Below are 27,436 nucleotides of genomic sequence, written 5' to 3'. Positions count from 1 at the left end.
ATTCTGGAATGAAATATTTGACATCTTTACAAAATTAATTAAAATAAAACTGGTACCAAAACCAGAATGGATTATTTTTGGAATATCGGAAGGTAACCCTGAACTAAACGTGTTTCAGAAGAATTTACTCAATTACGGGCTAATAATGGGAAAAAAGCTCATACTTAAATTCTGGAAAAATGCGCCTACACCAACAATAAAAATGTGGATATCAAATATGTTTGAAACACTACATCTGGAAGAGATGAGATTCCTCTTAGCAGGCAAAGCAGACCATTTCCAAAAGACGTGGTCTACGTTTTTGGAACTATTATAAGCATAAGGTGCAATAGTAATTAAAAATAAATAAATAAATAAAAGGTACCAGGATCTGGTAAGGGGGTGTAAAAAAAACAAAAACAAAAAAAACAAAATAACAAAAACAGACTTGGTTGGTAGTCCCCTTTCTGCGGAGTTTAATGTTATAATAGAGCGATTGTTTCTCCTTTCTTTTTCTTTCTTTTCTAGGGTCTTCTTTCTTTCTTTACTTCCTTCTCTAACTTCTTTTCTAAGGGGCTTTCTTTTCTCAACACTCTCTTGCACCTTCACGACTCTTGTGCACTTTCTTTACTTCTATCTTTTTCTTAAAGCTCAAAAAATGAAGCGGTACAAAAAATGTATTAAGACATATGTGTTGTGTAGTATTGTAATTTACCGTACTTCTAATAAAAAAAAAAAAAAAAAATAAAATAAAATAAAATAAAAAATAAATTAAAAAAAAACACTGCTACTTTACAGGAGTAAAATAGAAACAATATACCAGTTAGCCTGAAATCTGTCGTGGGGTTAGATACAAGGACTGGTTTTGGCAAAGGAGTAAAGTGCCACTTGGAAAATCATAATCTGTAATCTGATTGCAGGCAATAAATCAAGTACCCGAGGAACTCAGTGTTCAGACAACATCTGTGCAGGGAATGGGACAGTCAACATTTCGGGTGAGGACACTTCATGTCAGCGAAAGAATAAAGGTGTTTGCCAGTATAAATAGATGATTCAAACCTATTACAGGTCATTGGATTCTGCAAAGTTCATTTAAATTCTTAAATATTCATTGCATTGAATCAAATATTTGTACCTCTAAGTCTTTCTGCTATTACTACCATACTTGTAGGAACATTTGTTTCCATGTGATCATATCAGAATGCAGTCTTTTAAATGTCAAAGAACACTGTGGACACTCTAGTAATGGCTGCAGTATAGGCCGATAACGAAATGTTAGTGTATATGTATTCTTCATATAAAGCACAAAAGGATATAAAATCAGTTGATGGAACCCACAGGCATGTCTATAGAATGCGTCTTTAAAATAACTGGTAAAAAGTTGGAAAAATCCAACTTAACGGTTATCTTTTACGATTTTTGAAAAGATTTTATTGCATGAACGCATTATTACGGCTGATACTGCATTTCTTCCTTACTTTTTAAATTGCTCTTGCAGATGTGTAAAGAATATAAAACAAATGTGTTTCCATTGATTTAATATTGAAGCAAAGACAAATACATTTTTAAATAGATCCGTGCAACATTTTAAATGATCAATGTAAGAAAACATAGAATGCACAAAATGTTTTTTAAATTTCATTTGAGGTGAAATAGGACTTCAGAAGACCACACTTTATATTTTTCATATTGTACTCAAGGAATTTTTAAGAAATTCTAAGATTCCAGAATCTCTTCAACAGAATTTGCCTATTTGTATATAATTTGCACAATCCAGGGTGCTATTGTGGAGGTTCATAACTTTCACCAAACTGCTTTATGCTCAATCGACTGGCAAATGTAAAAAGTAGATCATTTTGTACTCTTTACTAATAATATCTTTTGAAAGGTTGATTAATTTCTAACGGTGCTTAATTCACAGTTCATTCTCCATTAAGTTGAAAACTGCACGATGCAGGAAAAGAAAGCCTCACAAAAGGACTATTATAACAATGAACTATTTTCCTATTAGCACTAATATTTTAAGAGGTGGAATTTCAGAAATACTTGTTGGAAATTTACTGCACACAATAGCTCAGAGTGAACATAGTTGGGTGTTAAATTCAAAAGTAGTTGACTGGCTTACTTTTAGTTGCCAATTTGAAGTGAATATGGCAGCTTCCAAATCTCCTAATAATTTAACTACAAAACAATGAGCAACTGCAATTGCATTTGACACACCAGACCTGATATTCTGCTTTTCTATGCCTCAAAGCATGGTTCTCATCCCATTTAAAGAGGATTGATATAGGTGATTGGATTGTAAAAACAGGAAATGTGTACCCACAGGGAAAGTGTAATTGTGCTGTCCCAAATAATACAGGACATAATAACAAGATAGGGTTTGGGGTGTGGGAGGAGAAGGTTGAAACAGTGTGATGATCAGATGGATTCACGATTCCACAGGGAGTGTGGGGGGCAGAGGAATTACCATGGAGTTAGGATTTCAAGGCACAAAATCTTTTTTTGAAGTTTTAGATGGACTGGCCAAGTCCTCACCATAATTTGGTGGCTTTCTCTTACTGGTCGGGCATCTGTTGGCTGGTCCCAGCAATTGTTCATTTTCAGCCATTAAACAGTTCCACAAAGACGGTTTCTTGTTCTCGAGGACAGATAACTCTGAAGGTACCGAAAGAAAAGGGGAATTAAACCTGCAATGGAAAGCGGATTTCTCTTCTGAAGACAAATATTCTTCCTTTAGGTTTGAAGTGACTGGAGACACTGAGGGCAATGAAACTGCACTTTTCCCCCTGTTTTTCATCTGATCTCTGGTGTCAGAGACAGGCAGCTGATTTTGCCTCCTTTTCTGCTCTAATCTTTTCTCAGCTTCATTTAAAAGTTCAGCACACTGCGCCAGATCTGATGTTGAAGACGTGTCAAGGTCAGAAAGATCTTGGGATAACGGAGAGCACCGAGGATTTCGAGTATTCTCAGTTTCATCCAACATGAAATCCAGTTCCGATATCTTTTCCCGATAGGCGGTCTCCATTGATGTCTCACTGGAGGTCCTGGAACGTTGACTTTTAAACTCAGCAAAACAAGGAACATCAGAAACCAGGCTACCTATTAAATCTGACATTTTGCCCTTTGATTTGAGATTATCAGATACAGGAGTCTGAGAGCTCTTTCTTAAATTTCCTTTATGAGCACTTTCAGTAGAACCGGGATGACAATCCCAAAGCATCAAGTTTTCAGATACAAGGTCAGCATTCTGCACACGATTGCAATCAACATTTTGCCTCGACAAAATTTGCTCCTCAAAACACGCATTTCTCCAACGAGCATCATCAAAACAAAGTCTTCTCAGGTAGCCCAACTTCTTATCTCCTCCTCTCTTTTTCATCAGGGGACTGGCTTCGTCATCTGTGCTATCAAGGTGGAGGCCACCAAGTGACGTGGATGGTGTACATGGGCTAGGAAGTTCAAATCGGATCTCACTCTCACTAGCAGACAAGGTGCGTTCTTCATCCTTTGCATCGGATGCAGGACTACGCAAAACATTGTCAACAGTGGCTGTAGCTAAAAGTCCATTGTCAGTAGGGACACGTTTATTTGGAAGAGACTCGCATGCTATTTTACCTACATTATCCTGGCAAGACTGAGCACTAGCCAACTGGTTGACAGATGACTGCTCAATTTCACTGAGGCTTCTCAAAGGCATAATTCTCTTTTCTTGGAGGTCTTCGCGTCCGTCCCACAATTCCCCACTGCTTCCATTTTCTCCAGCGTGTTCAGAAGAAGGTGATGACTCTGAAGAGAGTTTCACACCATTGTTTTCACTTTTCCGACTCTTTCCGTTCAATCGCTCAATCTGGAACTCCATATCCTCGATGTACTTGTCACTCCGTTCCAAAGCCCTTTTCAGACGATTCATCTCACGCTCGTTTTGTTCCACCTTTGACTGAAGGGCAGCAACAGTGAACCTTCCAAATCTGCAAGCAGAGATAAATATTTTATCACTGTGTGAATAGGCATATTTCTTTAACTATCCAATACTTGGCCACTATATCTGGCCAAAAATTCTGATGTAAAAGCAAAGTACACCAAGCACAGTGGTAAATGGAGAAGTGTTTAACCTGTGTTTAACCTACGGGGGAAACAGCTTCGGTCGCCTCCTCCACAGAGTCGACTTTTTCCATGTCGCCTCTCCCGTGGCCTAACATCAAGGATCGGTGCGGCCTTTCCCAGAGAAACGCCCGGGGCTTCAGCCGCGGGCGCAGCGCGGACTCTCGTTGCGGAGCGGGTGAGCCCTCGCCGGGGGTCGCCGGAGGGGAGCGCTCTATTCGCTGGCCCGCGGTGCTTCTGGCTGCGGCGCGGTGGGAACTTTAGATCTTCGACCGCCGGCCTGCAGCCTACACCATCTTGAAGCCGCGGTCTCCAGCGGGGAAGCACCGATTCAGGACTTACCTGGACTTACCTTGTCTGCACATCTGGACGCCCACAGCGGAGCGTTGTGGTCCCGACCACGGGGGAAAATGGAGGAGGGCTGACCAAATTTTTGTGCCTTCCACCACAGTGACGAATGCTGTGGTGGATGTTTGTGTTAAATTTTTATTGTGTATTGGGTGTTCTTTTATATTGTACCGCTGCTGACAAATTCATTTCACTGCACTGTATGTGCAAGTGACGAATAAAACTTGATTTGACTATGTAGCCACTATTCCAAATCAGCCCAAAGATCAAATGGCACATGTTCTTGCAGATTGGGAGGCAGAAATCAAGTCTTTGTTGACTTCTTCAATGTAATAGACAGAGTTTGGGTCTTGCACCTGCAAACAACCTGTAACTGTCCAATAAAGGTCCATCTCGAGACAATTGAAATATGTGCCATATCTCATATCTTGGAAGCCATTGCTCAGTGACAGCAGACATTGATGATGGAAATTGTCAGCACCATTTTCTTCCATTTTTGAAAGACCCCTGATATTTCAAAAATATCTATTTTATCTTTGATTACTTGCCCCCAGAGCTCTGCATGAATGAATTCCTACATACCTCACTTCTAAATGATTACCCCATGTCGTATAACTAGAATAGGATGCCTTTTATTGTCATTCAAACAGCTTGGTTTGAACGAAATAGCATTCCTTCAGTCTTAACATTACAAAAAAAAACAAGACCCACACTTAACACAATTTACACAAACATCCATCACAGTGAATCTCCAACACCTCCTCACTGTGATGGAAGGCAAAAGTCTTATCTCGTCCCTTTGTTCTTCTCCCGTGGTCCAGCAGTCCAACTGCAACGTCGAGGCGACTGGGGCTCCCGATGTTAAAGTCCCCGGCGGGCGATGGTAAGTCCCGCGGCCGTTTAAGCCGTGCCGGGCGATGTTAGGCCCTGCTCTGAGTCATTTAAACTCCGCGATACCGGAGGGAGAAGTTGCTGTTGCGGGAGCTCTGAAAAGCGGTCTCCCACCATGGACCTGCGAGCTCCCGATGTTCCTGTCCACTGGGCCTGCGGCTGGAGCCTCCGAAGCTCCGAAGTCGGATCGCAGCCGCGCACCACCACAGCTCTTCCCATTTCGAAGTCGGCCAGCTCCGCGATGGTGAGTCCGCAGGCTCCGCGACTGGAGCCCTCAGGTTGGTTCCGGCCGGAGGCTGCCGCCAGCTCCACGATGTTAGGCCCAATGACATCGGAGACCAGACAGGGAAAAAGTCGGGTCCCCGTACAAGGAAGAGTTTAAACGGTTTCCCCTACTCCCCCACCCCCCACATATACACAGTTAAAAAATAATAAAAACTAGAATCAAAAACATACATTTAACGAGACAAATATTTAACAAAAGACACGGACTGCAGTCGAGCCGCTGGCGTTAGGCGCCGCCACACGCCACTCCAACTATGTTCCACTTGTTCAAGATTCTCCCAGTAGTGGAAACATCTGAACATTTCATCATCAGGATCTTACACGTTTCAATAAGATTGACCCTTATTCTCCTAAATTTCAAATAATCTAGATCCAAATAACAAGGCATTTTTATGGAGGTGTTTGCTTTTAAAGATTGAAAAGCCCTGTGCTCTCTGCCTGAGCAACCTATTGCCAAAGTCTGGTGGGGGGACATCCACTGAGAGGTATGACCCTGACAGACAAGGGTGCAGGCAGTGTGAATTGCTTGCTACTCCCAGAAAATATGAAACATATATTTGAATTTGAAGCCCAACTTAATTTAGGAGAACTGGATCGTAAAGTTAATTTCACAATATAATTGCACACCTGGATTTGCATTGGACAATGATCCGGCTATCTCTCTTCCTCATCTCCTCTATCAGACATGCAACTTCTGACTGCTTTGAGTATGAAAAATTCCAGGAAAAAGTGCTTGTCAACCAATTCATGGATCCCCCCCCCCCCTCCCTCCCCCCCCCCCCTCCCCTCCCTCCCCCCCCCTCCCCTCCCTCCATCCTGCTCACCACTGCCACTTTAATACATGAGATAAGTACCAGTACTTTTTGAATGGAATTTTAATCAGCAAAGCTTGTTAGTTGTTGTGGGTGAATAAACACAGAACATGCCAAAAGCAATCAGTAGGTCAGAGAGCAGCTGGAGATAGAGATGACATTTTGGGACACTTCATCAGAACTGTAATAGTGACAAAACAAGCACAATTTATATTGCAGATAAGTGGAGATTAAAGGGACTGCCTGTAAAAAGGTTGCCATGATATCAATTTAAAAACCTGAGACAGAATAAAGAAAAAAAAGATAAATAAATAGTGGAAACACAAGAGACTGTAGCTGCTGTAGTGTGGGAGACGAAAATCTGAACTACTGGAAGAGATTATGATGTAGAATCTCGAACTGAAATGCCAACTATCCCTTTGCCCACAGATGCTGTATGAGCTACCAAGTTCCTCCAGCAGCTTGTTTCACGCATGGAACGAGAAAGAGCACCTATTCTGTTTGGGAATGTTGCAGCCCTTGGGAATTGACATTGAATCTAGTTGGGACAGAAAAGCTGCAGCCATAGCTTTGGAGAGAAAATGTGGTGGTTATCCATCATTGTTAAATTCAAGCTTACATTGAATGCCATTGGAGTCATCTATTTCGTCAAAGGTAGAATGGGAATAGGACAGAGAATTAAAGTGATGCCCTACCTACCTGCAATGCCACTTTCAGGGAACATGTACGTACTCCTGGACCCCTCTGCTCTGGAACAGACCGGTTCACTGTGATAATCCTGCCCTAGGCATCCTAAAAAGGTAACACCTCACATTTATCTGAATTATCCATCCCTCCACTTGCCCAGCTGATCTAGATCCTGCTGTAACTCTTGATAACCATCGGCACTGTCTACTGTACCATCTATTTTAGTGTCATCTGCAAACCTGCTACTCATGCCTCGTTCATTTTCATTCAAATCATTGACGACAAACAGCAATGGGCCCTGCACAGATCCCCAAGGCACACCTCTAGACACAGGGGAGAAGGTGAGGTAGTGCAGCAGTAGAGTTGCTGCCTTACAGCCCCAGACACACCGGGTATGATCCCGACTACAGGTACTGTCTGTATGGAATCTGGACGTTCTCCCCGTGACCGTGTGTGTGTGTTTTCCCTGGAAGCTCCAGTTTCCTCCCACATTCCAAAGCCATACAGGTTTGTAGGTTAATGGGCTTCAGTAAAGATTTTAAATTATCCCTAGTGTGCAGGATAATGCTAGTGTATGGGAATCACTGGTTAACACGGACTTGGTGGGCCGAAAGGCTTGTTTCTACGCTTGTAAAAACTAAAAAGAGAGGGAAAGATAGGTGAGCCATGATTGAATGGCACAGTAGTCTCGATGGGCCAAAAGGCCTAATTTTACTCCTATGACTTATGAACTAGGCTTCCAGTTTGAAAAAAAAAACCTTCCATCACCATACTTTGCTTCCTACCATGAATTCATGGCAAATTCATTTCACTTGCACTTTATGTGCAATGTGACGAATAAAACCGTATTGTATTGTATTGAAGCTACTTCTGTACATAGCCATTGTTCTCTGGATCCCATATGATCTAACCTTCCAGTGCAGCCTATCATGCGGAACCTTATGCACGGATTAATCTGATAAATTTGAATAATGCGCAAGGCTTTAAAACTATTTCACATCTCAAGTTAATTTTTGGTTTCACCATTTGCATTTTAGTCAGTACACTCTTTGTTTGGGATAATGGTAATTAATTGTGGAATCCATCGAAAAATGATTATTGCTTTAGAATGTGCTTTATATACAATTTTTAACACTCTACTTCAAAAGTATGACTCAAACCCCACTAAGAGCTTTTTACATGATTGACATTGTTACAATGTAAATTGATAAAAGCCCGTTTTCCTAAGTGACGAAATGTGAACACGCACAAAGCTAGTTTGATGCATTAGTGGATCCTTTCAAAGAAACCCCTGCTTTAAACAGCTTGACTGACAATGAAGAGTTGCTGAGAGATAATTTTTTTTTAAACTAAAATGGCTATTAAATTTAAGCAAGTACTTTAGGATGTACTTAACATCAGTATTCTCCATTAAGAATAAATCCCTTGTTGTCTCAAACACTATGAAATGATTTATATCCCACACATACAGAAAGAAACAAAGCGGGATGAATCTAACTTCATAATTTCTGTGAAAATCTGTATGTCTGAATTTATTTTGGATAGATGACTACCCATGCATTTACCAATTTTGATCAAAACTAAAACTACCCCCTAAAAATATTATATTCGACTATTACTGCAGGTATCGATTGGGCAACTTTGCACATCAAGAATGAAGGCAAACTTACAAAGTGGAACGTTGACTTTCTGCTTTATCCCACAGACTTTCAAACTAAAGATATACATCAAAGCAATAAGTAATTAAGGGCTATAATTTTGGAAGTTGAAGTCATTGGATTAATTTACAAGGGTAATAGTAAGATTAAACGAGAACTTACCAGTTTGAAGTTTGATCTTGATTTTATGAGGAGTTACGATGAGCGATTACGTGAAGAAGGGCCGTCCGTCTGCGTGCGCGTCAATCTTCAAAGCAGCGGTGTTAAATCACAGATAAAAAAGAAGACCTGAGAATAGTAAGATTGTGAAAAACTTGAACTTCCATATGACCTTGATAATATGAGGGTGGGAGCGGTGGGCACGTAATCGCTCATCGTAACTCCTCATAAAATCAAGATCAAACTTCAAACTGGTAAGTTCTCGTTTAATCTTACTATTTTACTTCGGAGTCACGTGAGTGACTACGTGAAGATTTCAAAGCTCTGTGATTTTACGCCGGTTACGAATCCAAGCGTCACACACTGAATGGATTGACCATGGATGCGTGTAATCATTAAAGCATTCAGACATTACGTAGTTAAGTAAAGAAACTGATTCTTTAAATGAAAGAAAAGTTTAAAAAAAAGTTACCCCTCCCAACCTTGGGGGGAAACTAAGGGACAGAACTTAAAATGGTACGTGCAAACACCCCCAATCCGGTTATGGGTTTGTTATAAAAACCGGTGGACCGTTATTTCATTCATCCATCCTGCAGCCACTAGGATGTCGTTAAGGGGCACGTCCATAGCTCTTGCTGCCGACGTAGATGCAGCCCTGGTGGAATGAGGTTTAACGATATAAATGTTCACTCTTGCTACCGCCATTACCTCCTTTGACCATCTGGAGATGATTTGAGTTGATACCTTCTGGTGTGGTTTTTTATGGCTGATGAGGACCGATTATTCTGAGCCTCTGAGGTTCTCCGTAACTCTCAGATAGTGGTGTTAGTACGTTACCACACACACAACCATTGGTCCTCTGGATATGCCAAGAACTGGATCTCCATCCCTGGCATTCCTGGCCTGCTCTGTTTTATCAGGTTCCTGATTAGGAATGTTATGTTGTTCATATTGGTGGTCATGTAGTCCAACTGTAACTTTTGCAGTGTCTGGACTCTTTGTCAGCATACCACCTTCAGGGTTAGTTATAGGCGGTCCCCACTGTCAAAGTAGGGTTAGTACCACGCTCACATCCCATGTGTCCGTGTAGCTTGGCCTTGGAGGTATTAAGTTGTAAATTCCCTTCATGAATTTTGTTGTAAAGGGGTGCGTTCCTATCGACCCGTGCCCTGCTTCCAGCATCAGATAGGAGGAGAGTGCGCCTCTGGCACTATAGATTGCACTATAACTTTGTTTATAGTTATGGTACAGAGTTGATAGGAACTCCAAGACATCCGTTATCCGAACTGTGTTGTATTTGTTTGGACAGTCCTATGCCTCCTCAGAATCTGCAGACCAACAAGTTAATACGTTCATGTAGTGGATGATTGCTCTCTGTAACTGGGTTCACTAGGAGGTCCCTGCTCTTGGGTACAGCCATAACTGGCTGGACTATAATTCACAAATTTTTTGGGAACCAGGCTTGAGTAGGCCAATCTGGCACTACCAATATGCCTGTGGCTTAGTCTTTGATTTTGGTCAAGCATCGGTTTGTGAGACAAATTGGCGGAAAGCATACATAAACATTCCTCCCCCATTGAGGGAGAAAGCATCCACTGCCTTAGCTCCTGGATCCAGCTCGCAGGACACATATCTGGGTAACTGATGGTTTGGTCTAGATGCAAACAGATCAATATCTGGTATGCCAAATCGTGTAGTTATTTCGTTAAATACTGCCCGATTCAACATCCATTCTGTGTTGTTATTAAACATTCGTGATCCAGCATCTGTCACCGTGTTATATCTACCTCGTAGATAGACCGCTGTAACCCAAATATTCCTCTCGATACACCAGTGCCAAATGAGGTTCGACAATCTGTCGCAAGATACAGATTTACACCACCCTTGTGATTGATATATGCCACCGCAGTGGTGTTATCAATCTGAATTTGAACAAGCACAGGTTGCATATCGCTACAGAAAACCTTGAGTCCATATTGTGCCCCCGACAATTCTGGGTAATTGATTCCCTGTGTTGGGGAATTACAGACTCCTGCTCATTCCATCTGCCCCCACAGCTCTAGACTGTGTTTGTGGCTCCCCATCCTTAGCCGCTAGCATTGGTCTGAACCACCGATAGCTTTCGAGCAAAATTTCCCTTGAGCTGTCTCTCGTTCGTTATCCACCATAGTTTATCAACAATGGCCTCTGCTGGTAATCCATAGTTTTGCCAATTTGGCCTGCATGTAATCTGAGTGTTCGTTCCTTTGCTCGCTGTAAATTCTGGTAATGCAAAGGCCCGTGACGTACTGCTGGAAATGCAGGTACTATTTGCCAATTACACTTGCTGTTTGCCTGATAGATGGCTAATATTTGACTATCAGGTCATAGCAGGCTTACTTAATCTTGTTGTTTGCCCCTAGGCAAAGTCACCAACATATTTACTGTTTTTAATAGTAAATCCTAGGTAATCAATTACCCTTGTAGGTGTCAATTTTGATTTAACTGGATGGATGAGGTAACCAATTCTTTCAAACAGGGTTTTGGTTTGCTTTGATTGATGCTTCTGCCAATTCTTGGTGACTCCAAATTGAAAATGTCCTCCAAATATGCCATTACTATGTGGTTTTGAGACCTTTGTAGTCCCAGAATTGGTTTCCGTAGTTTAGTCAATAGTCTAGGAGCTGCTGACAACCCATTTGGCAGAGCCATGCCATCCGGTTAAACTTCAAATATCTCCTGTTCTTAGTGAATAGACACCGAATAGTATGCATCTTTGAGGTTGATGCATGCCATGTGACCATTTTTTAGGAAGCTCCTATAAAACAGTTGTTAGACCATAACAAAATTTTACTGTTCTGAAAGTCTATACTGCACAAATGAGTTAAACCTGGATGAAGTGACATCCTCCATCTGTCACCTGTCCTGGAAGGCAATCCTGCCCATAATACTGGGCCTGCCTCGAAGACAACTCCGGTCCGAGTTCCAAGTCTGCTTGGAACCTATGTATGTTGTGCAGTAAATTAATCACATGTTGTTATCTGTTTTTTAAAACCAGATCTGAAATTCATGTTATTGTCATTTTAAACAAAAACACAAGAGTAAAATTACCAACATGTAACTGATCCACAATCCCTTGTTTCGGTAAACCCAGACCCACCTACCTCCATGGCTACCGGTGGTCTTGTGGTAAGCCCAAAGGCCCCTGATGCGGGTTCCTTTTCTCTCCCCTGTTTCTCCTGACCTCTGCTTGGGTCTTGGTCTGAAAACCTTATCATACTGAGCTTGCCTTGTAAGACAATTCTGGCCATAATTCTGAGTCTGCCTTGAAAGACGACTCTGATCATATTTCCGTGCCCAGCTTTCAAGCTACCACCGGCTTCAGTGAACTGCTTATCCCCTATAGAGGTGTGGGGTGTGTTTGTCGCCTACTGATGAAGTTTGCTTGTCGTTGTACCTTGATTGGTCCGACAGCTTTTGCTTCCTTCTTCTGGTCTTACCTGAAGAAAGGATTCGGCGGCTAGTTTCTCCAATGTCACCCTGATAGCGCTGTTCCCTTGCCGGCATTTGTGCGAATATTCTGCCAACTGCTGGCTCTTGAGGCCATATGCTTGTGCTTCAGTATGTTCATACTTTAAATTCGAGATCAGTTACCTACTGATCACTCACACTCCCCTCCACTGAGAGTGAGATTTGTAGGCAGCCCTGAAAACAGGTGCTGCCGCAGGCCCCTGAGGATACCTGCGCTGACATGGCCCCTCCAGCGGACCTAAGTGAGATTCTTGCTTTGGGTCAGACTAAAACTGACCGTGGATGCTCCTCTCCTCAGAGCAGGAGACATTTGTGCAGCCATGAAACTGGTGCCGCTGCCTGCGGGTTCTCCATAATTCCCGGGCTGATAACTCCCTCCTTTGGAGTATATCATTGTGGAGCACCTCTTCATCAGGTGCTCCATGTGGGTTTTGAACGTTTAAACATGTTACCCATGAAGGAGGTTATCCTCTCCATCCGGGATCCTCCTGGCCTACCCTCCAATTGGGTTTGCCTAGGTACTCCTGGCCCGTTTTGTTTTCCCCATGTGTGAGGCTGCTGGCACGGCCTGCTGTAGAGGCCCGTGCTGATACTGCTCCCTCCTTCGGAGCAGATCATTGTTGGAGCAACTTCTCCATAAGTTGCTCCATGTGGGAGAGTCGTCCTCAGACGCTCTCCGTTGAGGGAGGGTATCCCTCTTCCCCGGACTCATCCGAGTCAACGGGTGTCAGACTTGCGGGTGGTTTTTACGTCCCGCAGGACCACCACGGAGCTCCTCCTCCTGCACCAAGTCTTTCCTGCCGGTTCTGCCGGCGGTAATGTCGGGAACAAGACCGTCGCCCGCTACTGGGAATGCTGCGGTCTTCGGCAGCCGACTTCCCCGCGGACCGTCTCCTCGACATCTGGGCTCTGAAACTACAAAAAGCTTCAAGTCCGAGAGAACGCAGGTAAGTAGTTCAACTTTCCTTACCTGCCGATCCTGACGGCTGGGAGGACACAGTGCCTCTCCAGTCCGTCATGCGCGTTGCGTTCAGACGTAATGACGCGCACGCAGACGGACGGCCCTTCTTCACGTAGTCACTCACGTGACTCCGAAGTAAAATCTTATATTAGCACTAATATGTGTGCAATTAATTCTACAGAGGAATTGCCATAAGATTAAAAAAGCGTGGATTGCTTCATTTAGCAGTCTTGCAACATTGACTACAAAGTGAAACCTATGTAGAAAGATGCAAACAAACACACAGAACATCCAGGCAACTACTTTTCCCTTTTATCAATTTGCTTGGTCACTCAAGCACTAGACTTGTGGCTCATGCTCCTATTTGGCTAAAATGCTTCTGGATTATCATTCACTTTCTGGTGGCAACATTGATGTATCCAACGAAACTAGGCAATGGTGCATAATTTAAAATTCAGATTCAGTTATAAATAAAAATATAAAATACCAGAAACCTCAATAGGTCAGACAGCATCAGCGAAACAGTTAATATTTCAGCCCTGGATCCTTCTTCAGAACCAGGAAAGAGTAAAGGTTAGTTTTCAGTAGTAGAGTATCAAAGGGAATGTCTTTTAGGGTGAAACAATTAGATAATGTAGTGTTTAGAACAGTACTTTGTTATGAGTTGCTAAAAGTAAAGCCCCTGTCCCACTTACATGTCCTTGACACGCTAATTACGTGACCTGGCTGTAAGCCTGTGCTGCCACTGCTCAGGTGTCCCGTCAGTCTAGGGCTGTCGGTTAACCCGGCGGGCCAGAGTTGAGCTGGAATTAGTGCTTCTTCTCCGCGCTGGCTGTAAGCCTGGGCAGTCACTGCTCTGGGCCGGTGTCCCGTCAGTCCAGGCTCACCCCGGACATCTCCGGCCACCCCCGGCCAGGGATGGGCCTCTCGGGAGTAGCAATTCAGCAGCGCTTGCAGTGTTGTAGACCCGGGTTCGATCCCGACTACGGATGAAACGCAGGTCTCTATACATTGCAGCAGCACAGTTCCCGAGAATGTTTATCGCAAGTGACCTTCGACAAATCCCATGATTGCTTCCTTTTTTCGGAATACCGAACTCGCTTACAGGAAAGACCTTCTGTGCATGTCCCACAGCCTTGTTATTAGCAACATTTGTAACAGACATAATTGGCTTAATGGACTTTAACTGCCACCTTAAGTCACTTGGTCTTCCCTTGTCAGATATTCCTTTTGTTTTACCCATCATGCCCCATTTCCCTAAAACATTAACCTTTTCTCTCTCAAGCATGAATGGCTACTTTCAGCATTTTGTTTTTACTTCGGATTTCTAGCATCTGCAGTTGCATCATTTTTCAAATATGCCATCCCTGATGGAATGCATAACAAAATACAGATGATCTGCAATTAAGTGTTTACAATTCTTCACAACAGACCAAGACCACAAATGGTGCAGATTTCTAGGCTTATGATTTTAGAAAGGTTTAATACAAGTTAGGTATATTAACTTGCAAAGAATGTAGATTTACAACTTGAAAACCAATTATCACTAACTGGGCGAAATTGACATATAGCTTCCATAATAAGATACTAATGAGTACTCTCTTAATAGTAGAAATATAAATTGCTTATAAAAGACTGAAAAGGTTGAAAATGATATCGAATAGAACAGATTTTTAATTAAATGCTGGAGACACTGCTACATGCAAGTTATCATACGAGATAACTTTATTAACATGGAAGTACCAATGCACAGTCCAATGGTAAATCATTCTTATGACAGCCAAGGGAAGCACCTTGATCAGTGTGTTCATGCTTCCATAACTAGGTCAATCTCATTTTTTACTCATGTACATTTTACATGTGAATTTAAAATCTGAAATTATTCTGAATATCAATATGCTAGTTTGCATATCAATATGACCACTTATTATACACCATCTTAAACTTTGGCGAGTTCTCCAGTAGCTTCACGGAAGGCTAAACTATAAATGCGAAACCAAGCGTGCAAGATATTAAGCTATAGGATCAAAAACTCTCAGGTAAGCTATAAGCTTCTCAGAGAGGTGCAGAGGCATGGGTTGAGGGAGGGAATTCCAGTTTGAAGCCAGTAGATAAAGATACTCCATCAAAAGAGTGAATGAATTAGAGTAAATCACAAGACCAAGACTGGAAGAGTGCAGATACAAGGTTAAGGACTGGAAAAGATTAAAAGTAGAAAGGAGAAGTGAAGGGTGCTAATTAAATAAAACGGAGGTATTTCTTAACTGGAAGCCAATGCAACAAATGATAAAGCAAGCACCATCCTTCCATGGGTTTCACTACAAGATACTGCAATAGCAGAGGAGCAGCGTATCTCAAACACCAACCTCTGGATTTCCAATGCAAAATAGAGGCAAGAGTGAGCCACCATTCAACGATATCATAGCTGACCCCTGACCATGTCAACTTCCTTGAGGATCCCCATTACTGTCTTCAGGAACCAAGAATTCCATATTCACAACTTTCCCCTAATCAATAGACTACTCCCTGTCTGAGACTACATCCTTTCATTCAAGACTCTACAGGCAGAGGTTATGCCTTCGTAGCAGATAATTCAAGATTATCCCTCATTCTTGAATATGGGCTTGCCTTTCTCAGCTGTCCAAGTATGCTTGGATTAGTATTTCTAACCGTAATAAAATGTTCTCCCCAAATGCTCACACATGGAATACTGGTAGGTTTCCCCAAAGACTAACAATTGAAGAAGATGGAACATTGTGGGAAATGTTTTTTGATTCTACAGAACGCTGACAATGAAGAAGGAAATATGTAAAATTACCCATGTAAAGGGAGAATTTTTTTATTCTTCCATCTTTAAATGGAAAGATTTCAGTAAAGTCAATAACGATAGCAGCTGCTTCCTTGGTTAAAACATGAAACAACAGTTTGTCAGAAAGATAACCAAGTGTGCACAGCACCCGCGTTTACATTGCAGTTTCAAATTATTCAAAATACATTTTTGACTGCATTCTTAGTTAGGTACGGGTTTTGGTGGTCAAAACAGTCACCTAATAAATACGTCCCATAAAGATTGCAGTATCATTGGACAAAGTATATTCAAAGTTTAAACACTTGGACCGTTAGAGGTTTAATTTAAGTCTGTGTTCCAACTAGGTATCTCCAATTCACCTTGAATTGGAAACTATTTGCCATTTGTGAGTCAGACATAGTGAGATGGTTTTATTTCAAATGTATCTTTTCTTCCCTCGGTTGACAAAACACCAATGATTTAACCTAGATAAGCACAAAATGCTGAAGTAATTCAGGCAGCATCTCTGGATAGAAGGAATGGGTGACAACAAAGCATACGGAGATAAAATTAAATCAGCGGGACAATCAGACTAGTCGGAGACCTAGGAAAGGTGAGGTGAGAGAGGGAAAGCAAGGGTTACTTGAAGTTAGGGATATCAATATTCATACCACTGGGTATAAGCTTTGTTGTCACCTTATACTAGCTAAAAATGATCTATTCTACATGCTCCTTGAACTGCATCCCCTTCGATGTCTCATTTCCACACCTTAACTTTGTGTCTCCCTCTCCCCTGACTCAGTTTGAATAAGGGTCTCTAGCCAAAACGTCACCCGTTCCGATCCAGAGATGCTGCCTGTCCCGCTGAGTTAACCAGCACTTTGTGTCTATCGTCAGGGTAAACCAGCATCTGCAGTTCCTTTCTACACTTAATAATTTAACTTAAGTATATTGGTTAAGTAAATTGTTTCCAATTTCATTTAAGGTTTAGAAAGATCACTCCAAGCCCAAGCAGGATATAAGTTGGATGGGAACCAACAAGCATCAGAATCCTCAGATTCTGGTTTTGAACACTGAAGCTTCTGTTTAGGCTTCAATCTCTGGAATTCTCTCCCTCAACCCATGCCCAAGGTTTAGGATTGGACTCAATGAACATTAAGTCTTGGAAATGTAAAACTGCAAGTAGAGGGTTTTCAAAGGCATGCATCTGCATATAAACCGTTTAAGATCACATTGCTCACTTTCTTGTTTGAAACCTGGTCAGAGGTACACAATTGACAATTAGTGTATTACAGTTACCAGTGTTAACAGTTTGCTTACAACCAGCCTTGCTCCTTTAGCATAGCAATCATACTTACTTTTGTGGAGATCTGTTTTCCACTTCAGCCTTCAGATGCAAATTCTCTCGCACAAGATCACCATTTTGCATACGAAGTTTTCGGTTTGCCTAAGAGGGAAAAAAATTGAAAGCATCAAAGCATTATTCCTACATCTTGAAAGAATGCAAAGAAGAAGCTTTACACTAAATTGTTCAAAGTAAAATTGACCAGTTCAACAACATTGTTGATGGGACGTATCTTTATGGTGACTGTTTTGACCACCAAAACCCATACCTAACTAAGAATGCAGTCAAAAATGTATTTTGCTATTGAGGGAGTGCAGCGTAGGTTCACAAGGTTAATTCCCGGGATGGCGGGACTGCCATATGCTGAGAGAATGGAGCGGCTGGGCTTCTATACTCTGGAATTTAGAAGGATGAGAGGATATCTTATTGAAACACATAAGATTATTACGGTTTGGACACGCTAGAGGCAGGAAACATGTTCCTGATGTTGGGGGAGTCCAGAACCAGGGGCCACAGGTTAAGAATAAGGGGTAAAGCATTTAGAACGGAGATGAGGAAACACTTTTTCCACACAAAGTTGTGAGTCCGTGGAATCTCTGCCTCAGAGGGTGGAGGCCAGTTCTCTGGATACTTTCAAGAGAGAGCTAGATAGGGCTCTTAAAGATGGCGGAGTCAGGGGATATGGGGAGAAGGCAGGAACAGGGTACGGATGATCACATTGAATGGCGGTGCTGGCTTGAAGGGACGAATGGCCCACTCCTGCACCTATTGTCTATTGAATGACATGCACATGTTTCCAAGGCTTAAAATCATGTGATTCAGGACAGGGTGCACCTTTGAGAGATCTTTCCCTTCCTTTCAAGACTCACCAGTTAAAACACATTTTGGAAATTAATATTTTACAGCAAAAATGTAGTGTATGTTTTTAATACTTTAATGGCAGCTATGAGTCAATCGCAAGACATCAAGGGAATGTGCTGAAAGTAAAATGTTTCTTGAACAACTGATTTGAACATCCATAGTACTCAATGACAATGTGCATACATCAAGAAAATTGCTCCTCACCAGCTACTAGGAAGAGAGGAAAAGCATTAATTCAAGTTTCATGTCACATTAGACCAAAGTTAATGCCAAAAGGCAGTACTCGAGGTGTAAATGCAATTTCGCAGCAAACATTGACCTTTCTTCATATTACAAGAGATGATGATGCAGCATTTCACACAAGCAAAATATACCCTCCAAGACTTATTCCACTGGCCTTACAAGATTCGATTTCACTAATGGGTTTTATGGGTTTGGAACATATCTGTAAAGAATGAACATACCAATGGTGGATTGGTACCAAGTCCACCTCTACTAAAGTAGCACACTTATTGATTTCTTCAACATCTTCAGCTTCTCATCTGGGTCTACACCAATTTAAAAGAGTAGGACTAACAGAGTTCAGTGAATATCAATGGAGAAAATAAAGTAGTTCAGCACACACGGAATTTCAATGTGTACATAATTAAGTCTCAACAACAGGCACTGTAGCTTCGTCTAAGCTGTACTCCCAAGTACTATCCTCAACCAAGTGAAAAAGGTTAAAAAAAACTCTCAAAAATATTTTAAAGAATAGACTGAAGCTAAAGCTAATAATGTCTTGAACATCTAATGTCTTGCATGGAGTCAGAGAATTCTATGCGGCTAACATCAAAGAGTCAAAATCTGAGATGACTCGTGCCGAGGAACAGAGAACATAAACTGGATCAACAAGCCCCTGCTCTCCCAACAATTTCCTCACTTATTATCACATATAATTCTTGCAGCATAACACATTAATCTTTTCTTCCTTCACATCGTCTTATTGGGAACCCAGAAAACCAGCTATATTATTTACTGTAAATTGTGGGAAAAAAACAATTCCATTTCTATCTCCACAAATGCTGCCTGACCTGCAGAGTATTTCTCATACTTTATATTTCCAAGGAACATAGTTATCCACATTCTAGCCATTCTTTGAGCAATATTTTTCTGAAACCTCGTTTGATTTTGGTCAAATACCCTGCTAAAATCAATGGGTCAAAAAACAAATAAATAGATTTTTGGATACAGAATGAAGTATAACTTTCTAACAATGTTTGTGTGCAGCTTTGATATTGTGTGCAGTTTTGGCCTCCTAATTTGAGGAAGGACATTCTTGCCATTGAGGGAGTGCAGCGTAGGTTCACCAGGTTAATTCCCAGGATAGTGGGACTGACATATGATGAAAGAATGGATCGACTAAGCTTATATTCACTGGAATTTAAAAGGGTGAGAGGGGATCTTATAGTAGAAACATATACATGTTTTAAGGGATTGGACAGGCTAGATGCAGGAAAAATGTTCCAAATATTGGGGGATTCCAGAAGGGGGTCATAGGTTAAGAATAAGGGGTAGGCCATTTAGGACTGAGATAAGGAAAAACCTTTTCACCCAGAGTTGTCTATCTGTGGAATTCTCTGCCACAGAAGGCAATGGAGGCCAATTCACTGGATGTTTTCAAGAAAGTTAGATATAGCTCTTAGGGCTAACGGAATCAAGGGATATGGGGAGAAAGCAGGAACGGGGTAGTGATTTTGGTTGATCAGCCATGATCATATTGAATGGCGGTGCTGGCTCAAAGGGCCAAATGGCCTACTCCTGCACCTATTTTCTGTTTCTAATGTTCTAATGGTTGCTTATAGGGTTATGCACGAGCTATTTCCATATTGTGAAAGATTATTCATCCTGATTTTCTTGGAACTTAAAACCTGGTCCTAAAATGTTTCCACAGCTTGAAACCATGCTGTTATAGAGTAAGCTAATACATACAAGATGATTCATGTCAAGAAAAATAGATGAAAGAGATTAATTTTGGTTAGGATCAAGTGTAGTGTGTAGATGGAAAATTTTGCATTCATGACCAGGATCAATGCAAAATTGATATGAAAAGGTTCTGAATACAAAACCAGTGGAAAAAGCATTTGGAATCTAAACTTAAAAATATGTCCTCCACATATTAAATAATCAACATTACACAAGGTACTGAATCACATTAGAGCCAGCTTGTCCAAGGATTATATAGCGGCAGTGCACAGAACTCAAATTAACTATCTAATTTTAATTGTTTCAGAGATGCAAGAAGATTACCAAGATGAATTGTCAGGCAAAGGAAATATAGATTCTCCATCTCACCTTACCTTATTATGGGCATGATGGATTCAGTGGAGGCCCCCTCTACTTTGTGATTTTGTGATATTATTGTTAAATAATTTGTTAAGCATCTCAAAAGGCATTTTAATGGTTTCAATTACTTTTTACACAGACCATTATTGGAATCATATATTATAAAATTTATGGATAACAAAAAATATTTCTTCAGAAAGAGCAGGAGTAGTTTCAGATGTGGGTTGACTTGAATGGTCTCATTCCTTTCAAAATAAAATGGGCATGTGCAAATAACAAGCCTAAAAAATAAATTGGACGAAGCAGACGATTGCTTCAGAGACCAGCATGGAAGTAATGGGCAGAATGGGTTGGTAAAAAGGGAAGTAGTGGACATTAATAATTATGCGTCAGCATTTACAGTGGAGAGGAGACCTCGTGAGGCATCCCTGAGAAAATACTGAATCAGGGACAAGAGCCATAAAAGTAAAATGAAATCAACACAACAACATAACAGTAATGATAGGAAAAAAAATCATAAGGGAGCAACAAATCTTTTGGACTAGATGATTTGCACCCAAATATTTTTAACAAAGTAGAAAGCACATTGCAAATCCTCTACAAATGAAGGGCAGGTATAAAAACACAAAGGAGTGGGCGTCTGGAAAGTGCTGCCAGTTGGGTGGTTGAGGCAGATACGACAGTGGCATTTAAGAGGCTTTTAGAAAGGCACATGGATATACTGGGAATGAAGGGATAGGGATCATATGCATGCAGAGGCAATTCACGTGTCTCCGCATTTTTTATAAAATGCGCAGACAAGTGACATATATATATATATATATTATATATATATATACACACACACACACATATATATTAGGTATGTTGCAAAACCTACCTGAAGCGTCGCTGAAGATCTGTCCCAGCCCGTGTGCGCGATTTTGGTGCCGTTTAGAGGGGGGCGGGTTTAAATCGTGATTTTCCCTAGGCTGTTCAAATCGAGCTTGTTCAGCCTAGTTGGTGACGAAAAATCGCTGGAAGATTCTGTCGCTTGAGCTATTTTTACTTTTAATGGGTTTATAGTATTGTTATAGTAGGTTAAAAATTAACCTCTAAACCCGCAACCGCCGACAACAGGCCGGTTCTCATACAGGGGACAATGGAAGGTAGGTTGTTTATTTTTACATTAAAAAGGGCTTCTTAAGATCCCTTTATACAAAGTTTAATGTTGCGAGTAGCTAATTTGGGGCCCATTAAATCCCGCAGTATTTTTCTGGGCATTTGGGGACACAAATCTACCGCAATGTGAACGTTCTAAACCAGCGCGTTCCACAGGATCCCACTGGAAAGCTGATTTAAATGGCCATTAATTTACAGCAATTGAACACTAAATTCCTTCCATTTGGCCTATAAATTAATGTAAATGAGATTTAAAAATCATGTTTTATTGTGAATTCTTTGTGAATATTATTTGGACACTTAGGCTATTTAAAAATGTTAATCATTTCTTAAGAAATGGATAGATGTTTAGATCTAGTAATTGAAGTTTGGAATTAGCTACAATTGGGTAACTAACTAATTATATGCTTTAATTTCAGGTCATCCAAGTAAGATTATTTTATATTTGTTTCAGAATGCTTCAATCTATGATAACTGAAAATTTCATTCAGTTCTCTTAATGTTAAGAAAGTTATGGCCTTTTGACTGTCCACGATCACAGCTTTTTTGTTATGTCCATAGAAAATCAATAGGGAACAAGATGCTAATTTCCGAGTATGAAAATGGCCATAACTTTTTAAATGCTTGAGATATGAGTGAATTAGGTGTCAAATTAAACTTCTTTTTATGCTTTATCTGATGGGATAAATTGCAGACTTGATTTTTAAAATCTCAAAATTTTGTAACATTGCTATATATATGTATACACACACATATATATATATATATAATATATATATACACACACACACACACACATACACACACATATACACACACACACACGTATTCATACCCCTTGAACTTTTCCACATTTTGTCACGTTACAACCACAAACGTAAATGTATTTTATTGGGATTTTATGTGATAGACCAACACAAAGTGGCGCATAATTGTGAAGTGGAAGGAAAATGATACATGGTTTTCAAATTTTTTTACAAATAAAAAACTGAAAAGTGTGGCGTGCAAAAGTATTCAGCCCCCTTTACTCTGATACCCCTAAATAAAATCCAGTGCAACCAATTGCCTTCAGAATTCACCTAATTAGTAAGTAGAGGCCACTTGCGTGTAATCTAATCTCAGTATAAATACAGCTGTTCTGTGAAGGCCTCAGATGTTTGTTAGAGAACATTAGTGAACAAACAGCATCATGAAGCCCAAGGAACACACCAGGCAGGTCAGGGATAAAGTTGTGGAGAAGTTTAAAGCAGGGTTAGGTTATAAAAAAATATCCCAAGCTTTGAACATCTCACGGAGCACTGTTCAATCCATCATCCGAAAATGGAAAGAGTATGGCACAACTGCAAACCTACCAAGACATGGCCGTCCACCTAAACTGACAGGTCGGGCAAGGAGAGCATTGATCAGATAAGCAGCCAAGAGGCCCATGGTAACTCTGGAGGAGCTGCAGAGATCCACAGCTCAGGTGGGAGAATCTGTCCACAGGACAACTATTAGTCGTGCACTCCACAAATCGGGCCTTTATGGAAGAGTGGCAAGAAGAAAGCCATTGTTGAAAAAAAGCCATAAGAAGTCCCGTTTGCAGTTTGCCACAAGCCATGTGGGGGACACAGCAAACATGTGGAGGAAGGTGCTCTGGTCAGATGAGACCAAAATTGATGTTTTTGGCCTAAATGCAAAACGCTATGTGTGGCGGAAAACTAACACTGCACATCACCCTGAACACACCATCCCCACTGTGAAACATGGTGGTGGCAGCATCATGCTGTGGGGATGCTTTTCTTCAGCAGGGACAGGGAAGCTGGTCAGAGTTGATGGGAAGATGGATGGAGCCAAATACAGGGCAATCTTGGAAGAAAACCTGTTAGAGTCTGCAAAAGACTTGAGACTGGGGCGGAGGTTCACCTTCCAGCAGGACAACGACCCTAAACATACAGCCAGAGCTACAATGGAATGGTTTAGATCAAAGGATATTCATGTGTTAGAATGGCCCAGTCAAAGTCCAGACCTAAATCCAATTGAGAATCTCTGGCAAGACTTGAAAATTGCTGTTCAGACGCTTTCCATCCAATCTGACTGAGCTTGAGCTATTTTGCAAAGAAGAATGGGCAAAAATTTCAGTCTCTAGATGTGCAAAGCTGGTAGAGACATACCCCAAAAGACTTGCAGCTGTAATTGCAGCGAAAGGTGGTTCTACACAGTATTGACTCAGGGGGGCTTTTGCACGCCACACTTTTCAGTTTTTTTATTTGTAAAAAAATTTGAAGACCATGTATCATTTTCCTTCCACTTCACAATTATGCGCCACTTTGTGTTGGTCTATCACATAAAATCCCAATAAAATACATTTACGTTTATGGTTGTAACGTGACAAAATGTGGAAAAGTTCAAGGGGTATGAATACTTTTGCAAGCCACTGTATATATATTTTTAATACATATACATGTTCTGCAGCAAAGATAAAACCAGGATAAAAATAGTTAGCTTAAAATATATCATCGGGAAATTTCAAGAATATTGCAAAGAATGCATGATTCTTTTGCAATATTAGCTGATCATAAAGAATAGGCAGGTATTAGTAAAGGTGATGCCTAAGAAACCTGACTTTTCTTTTGGCAGGATATTTAAAATGGTAGAAAAGGAAATCACTATGGGTTTTATCTATGTGGATTTCATCAAGGAATCTGAAGTTTGAAAATGTATGTTAGCTGAAGAAACTGAAAAGAAAATATTGACCTGATCAGGAAAAAAAAGAAAAAGTGGGAACAGACAGGGAGTGAACTTTGAGACAGCATACAGACTGCCAGAATATGATTGTGGTGTCCCATCAAGATCCATGTTGTGATCTTACTATTTACTTTCTTTATAACGAAGTTAAATTAAATGAATAAAAATTCACATATTGAAGATTCTTAAAGAAATAAAAGATAAGCAACCAGCATAAATGGAAGTAGATGAGCGTAACTATAGCAAATGGCAGGGGCGGAAATTGTTATAGAAACCAAGATTGCTAAAGCAGAGGAGAATGAGGACATTTAATAGCAGTGATCAAAAGCAAGGTTTTGTAACCAGCATGACACTCTATCCCCTGGCAGGAAGGATAGAAACAAGAATATAAAGACAGATTGCAACAAAATAGAAACTAGAACTACACAAACAGAAAAATATTGTAGGCCAGTAGGAAAGTTGGACAAATTGGAAAGCTCTATCAAGGAACATAGAAAAATAAGTGCAGGAGTACGCAATTCGGCCCTTCGAGCAATGGCTGATCATCTAAAATTAGTACCCCATTCCTGCCTTTCCCCCCCATATCCCTTGATTCCTTTAGCCCTAAGAGCTAAATCTAACCCTCTATTGAAAACATCCAGTGAATTGGCCTCCACTGTCTTATGTCGCAGAGAATTCCACATATTCACAACTCTGGATGAAGAAGTTTTTCCTGGTCAGTCCAAAATGGCCTACCCCTTATTCTTAAACTGTGACCCCTGGTTTTGCACTCCGCCAACATCAGGAACATTTTTTCTGCATCTAGCCTGTCTAATCCTTTAAGAATTTTATGTTTCTATAAAATCCCCTCTCATCCTAAATTCCATAGATTACAAGCCCAGTCGACCCATTCTTTCATATATCAGTCCCCCATCCCGGGAAATAACCTGGTGAACCTACTCTGCACTCCCTCAATAGCAATAATGTCCTTCCTCAAAACAGGAGACCAAAATTGCACATAATACTCCAGGTGTGGTCTCACCAGGATCTCCTTGCTCCTAAACTCAAATCCTCTTGTAATGAAGGCCAACATGCCATTAGCTTTCTTCACTGCCTGCTGTACCTGCATGGTTACTTTCATCGACTGATGTACAAGCACACGCAGGTTTCGTTGCACCTCCCCATTTCCTAATCTGACACCATTCAGATAATAATCTGCCTTCCTGTTCTTGCCACCAAAGTGGATAACCTCACATTTATCCACATTATACTGCATCTGCCATGTATCTGCCCACTTACCCAACCTATCCAAATCACCCTGCAGCCTCATAACACCCTCCTCGCAGCTCACACTGCCACCTAGCTTTGTGTCATCCACAAACTTGGAGATGTCACATTTAATTTCCTCGTCTAAATCGTTAATATATATTGTAAATAACTGGTGTCCCAGTACCGAGCCTTGCGACAGCCCACTGCCTGCCATTCTGGAAAGGACCTGTTAATTCCTACTCTTTGCTTTCTGTCTGCCAACCAGTTCTCTATCCATGTCAATACTCTACCCCCAATACCATGTGCTCTAATTTTTCACACTAATCTCTTGTGTGGGACCTTGTGAAAGGCATTTTGAAAGTCTAGACACACCCCATCCACTGGCTCTCCCTTATGATAAGGGAGAGCCAGTGGATATGGTGTATCTGGACTTTCAAAAAGCCTTTGATAAGGTCATCCATGCTACTTGTTACATCCTCAAAAAATTCCAGAAGATTAGTCAAGCATGATTTTCCCTTCATAAATCCATGCTGACTTTGTACAGGTTCAGATATGAAGGCCCGTTTCCATGTTATGGCATTTCACCAGTTAGTGCTGGAGTCTTGCAACTCGAGGGATACAGCTTCGATTCTGACCTCGGGTCTTGTGTGTGTTTCTGCCAGCTGCTCTGGTTTTCTGCCACATCACAAAGGTTAATTGGCTGCTGCAAGTTACCCATTAGTGTAGACAAAAGAATTAATGGGGACATGATATACATGTTTGAGAGAACAAGTTGCAAGGATTCAGGGAAATAAGGAGAGGGAGAATAGGGCTGATGGGATTTCTCTCCTGGGAACCAGCAGTGACCCAATGGGTCAAATAGCCTTCTGCTCCGAATTATGTCACATAAATTAACTTACATTCTATCTTTTATACTTGACATATCACATGTATACACATTACATACCTACTACATGTAGAAATCATATTAACATTAGGTAAATGAAATAGAGTGCATAATCTGTAAGCCATTGTGTTACAAGCATAGAAAAAAAGCCCTTTGTCCCAACTTGCCCATGCCAACCAAGATGCCCTATCTAGGATAGTCCCATATGCCTGCAATTGGCCCATCGCTCTCGAAATCTTTTCAAACCATATACCTGTCAAAGTGCCTTTTCAATGCTGTTTTCGTACCTACCTCAATTAACTCCCCTGGCAGCTAGGTCCATATAACCACCAGCTGCTGAGTGAAACCAATACCCCTCAGGTTCCTATTAAATCTTGCCCTTCTCACCTTAAACCTATGTCCTCTGGTTCTTGATTCCCCTACCTTGGGTTAAAGACTTCACCCTATCTATTCCCCTCATGATTTTATAAGATCAATCTTCAGCCTCCTGTGCTCCAAGAGGAGTGCTCTGGTTTGCTGTTATGCAGTGAGATGCGTCCCTGAAACTTAGTGTTGTGTGAATTATGCAGATTCACTGCTTATGTAAATTATATTATATTATAAATATTGTATCTTGCACTAAATGTTGCATCCTTAACCTTTATCTGTGCACTGTGGACGGCTTGATTGCATTCATTTCTGTTCTTTGACTGGATAGCACA

The 27,436-nt window shown here is 41.1% G+C and overlaps 1 protein-coding gene across 2 annotated transcripts in view; it reads right to left on the bottom strand.

The window, feature by feature from the left end:
* Positions 1 to 1,500: 1,500 nt before the first annotated feature.
* obi1 (ORC ubiquitin ligase 1) overlaps positions 1,501 to 27,436 on the bottom strand; it is a 49,774-nt gene continuing 23,838 nt past the window's right edge. For both annotated transcript variants that reach the window (XM_033022945.1, XM_033022944.1), the window contains 2 exons: positions 17,541 to 17,629; positions 1,501 to 3,950 (listed from right to left, as the gene is read on the bottom strand). In XM_033022945.1, the coding sequence (XP_032878836.1) occupies positions 2,465 to 3,950; positions 17,541 to 17,629 (1,575 nt within the window). In that variant the 3' untranslated portion in view covers positions 1,501 to 2,464. The remainder of the gene's footprint in view (positions 3,951 to 17,540; positions 17,630 to 27,436) is intronic.

This window comes from Amblyraja radiata, chromosome 6, assembly GCF_010909765.2.
Source record: "Amblyraja radiata isolate CabotCenter1 chromosome 6, sAmbRad1.1.pri, whole genome shotgun sequence".
NCBI classification, from domain to species: domain Eukaryota; kingdom Metazoa; phylum Chordata; class Chondrichthyes; order Rajiformes; family Rajidae; genus Amblyraja; species Amblyraja radiata.
Note: the sequence above shows the minus strand (reverse complement) of the source record. Positions and strands in the feature narration are given on the sequence as shown.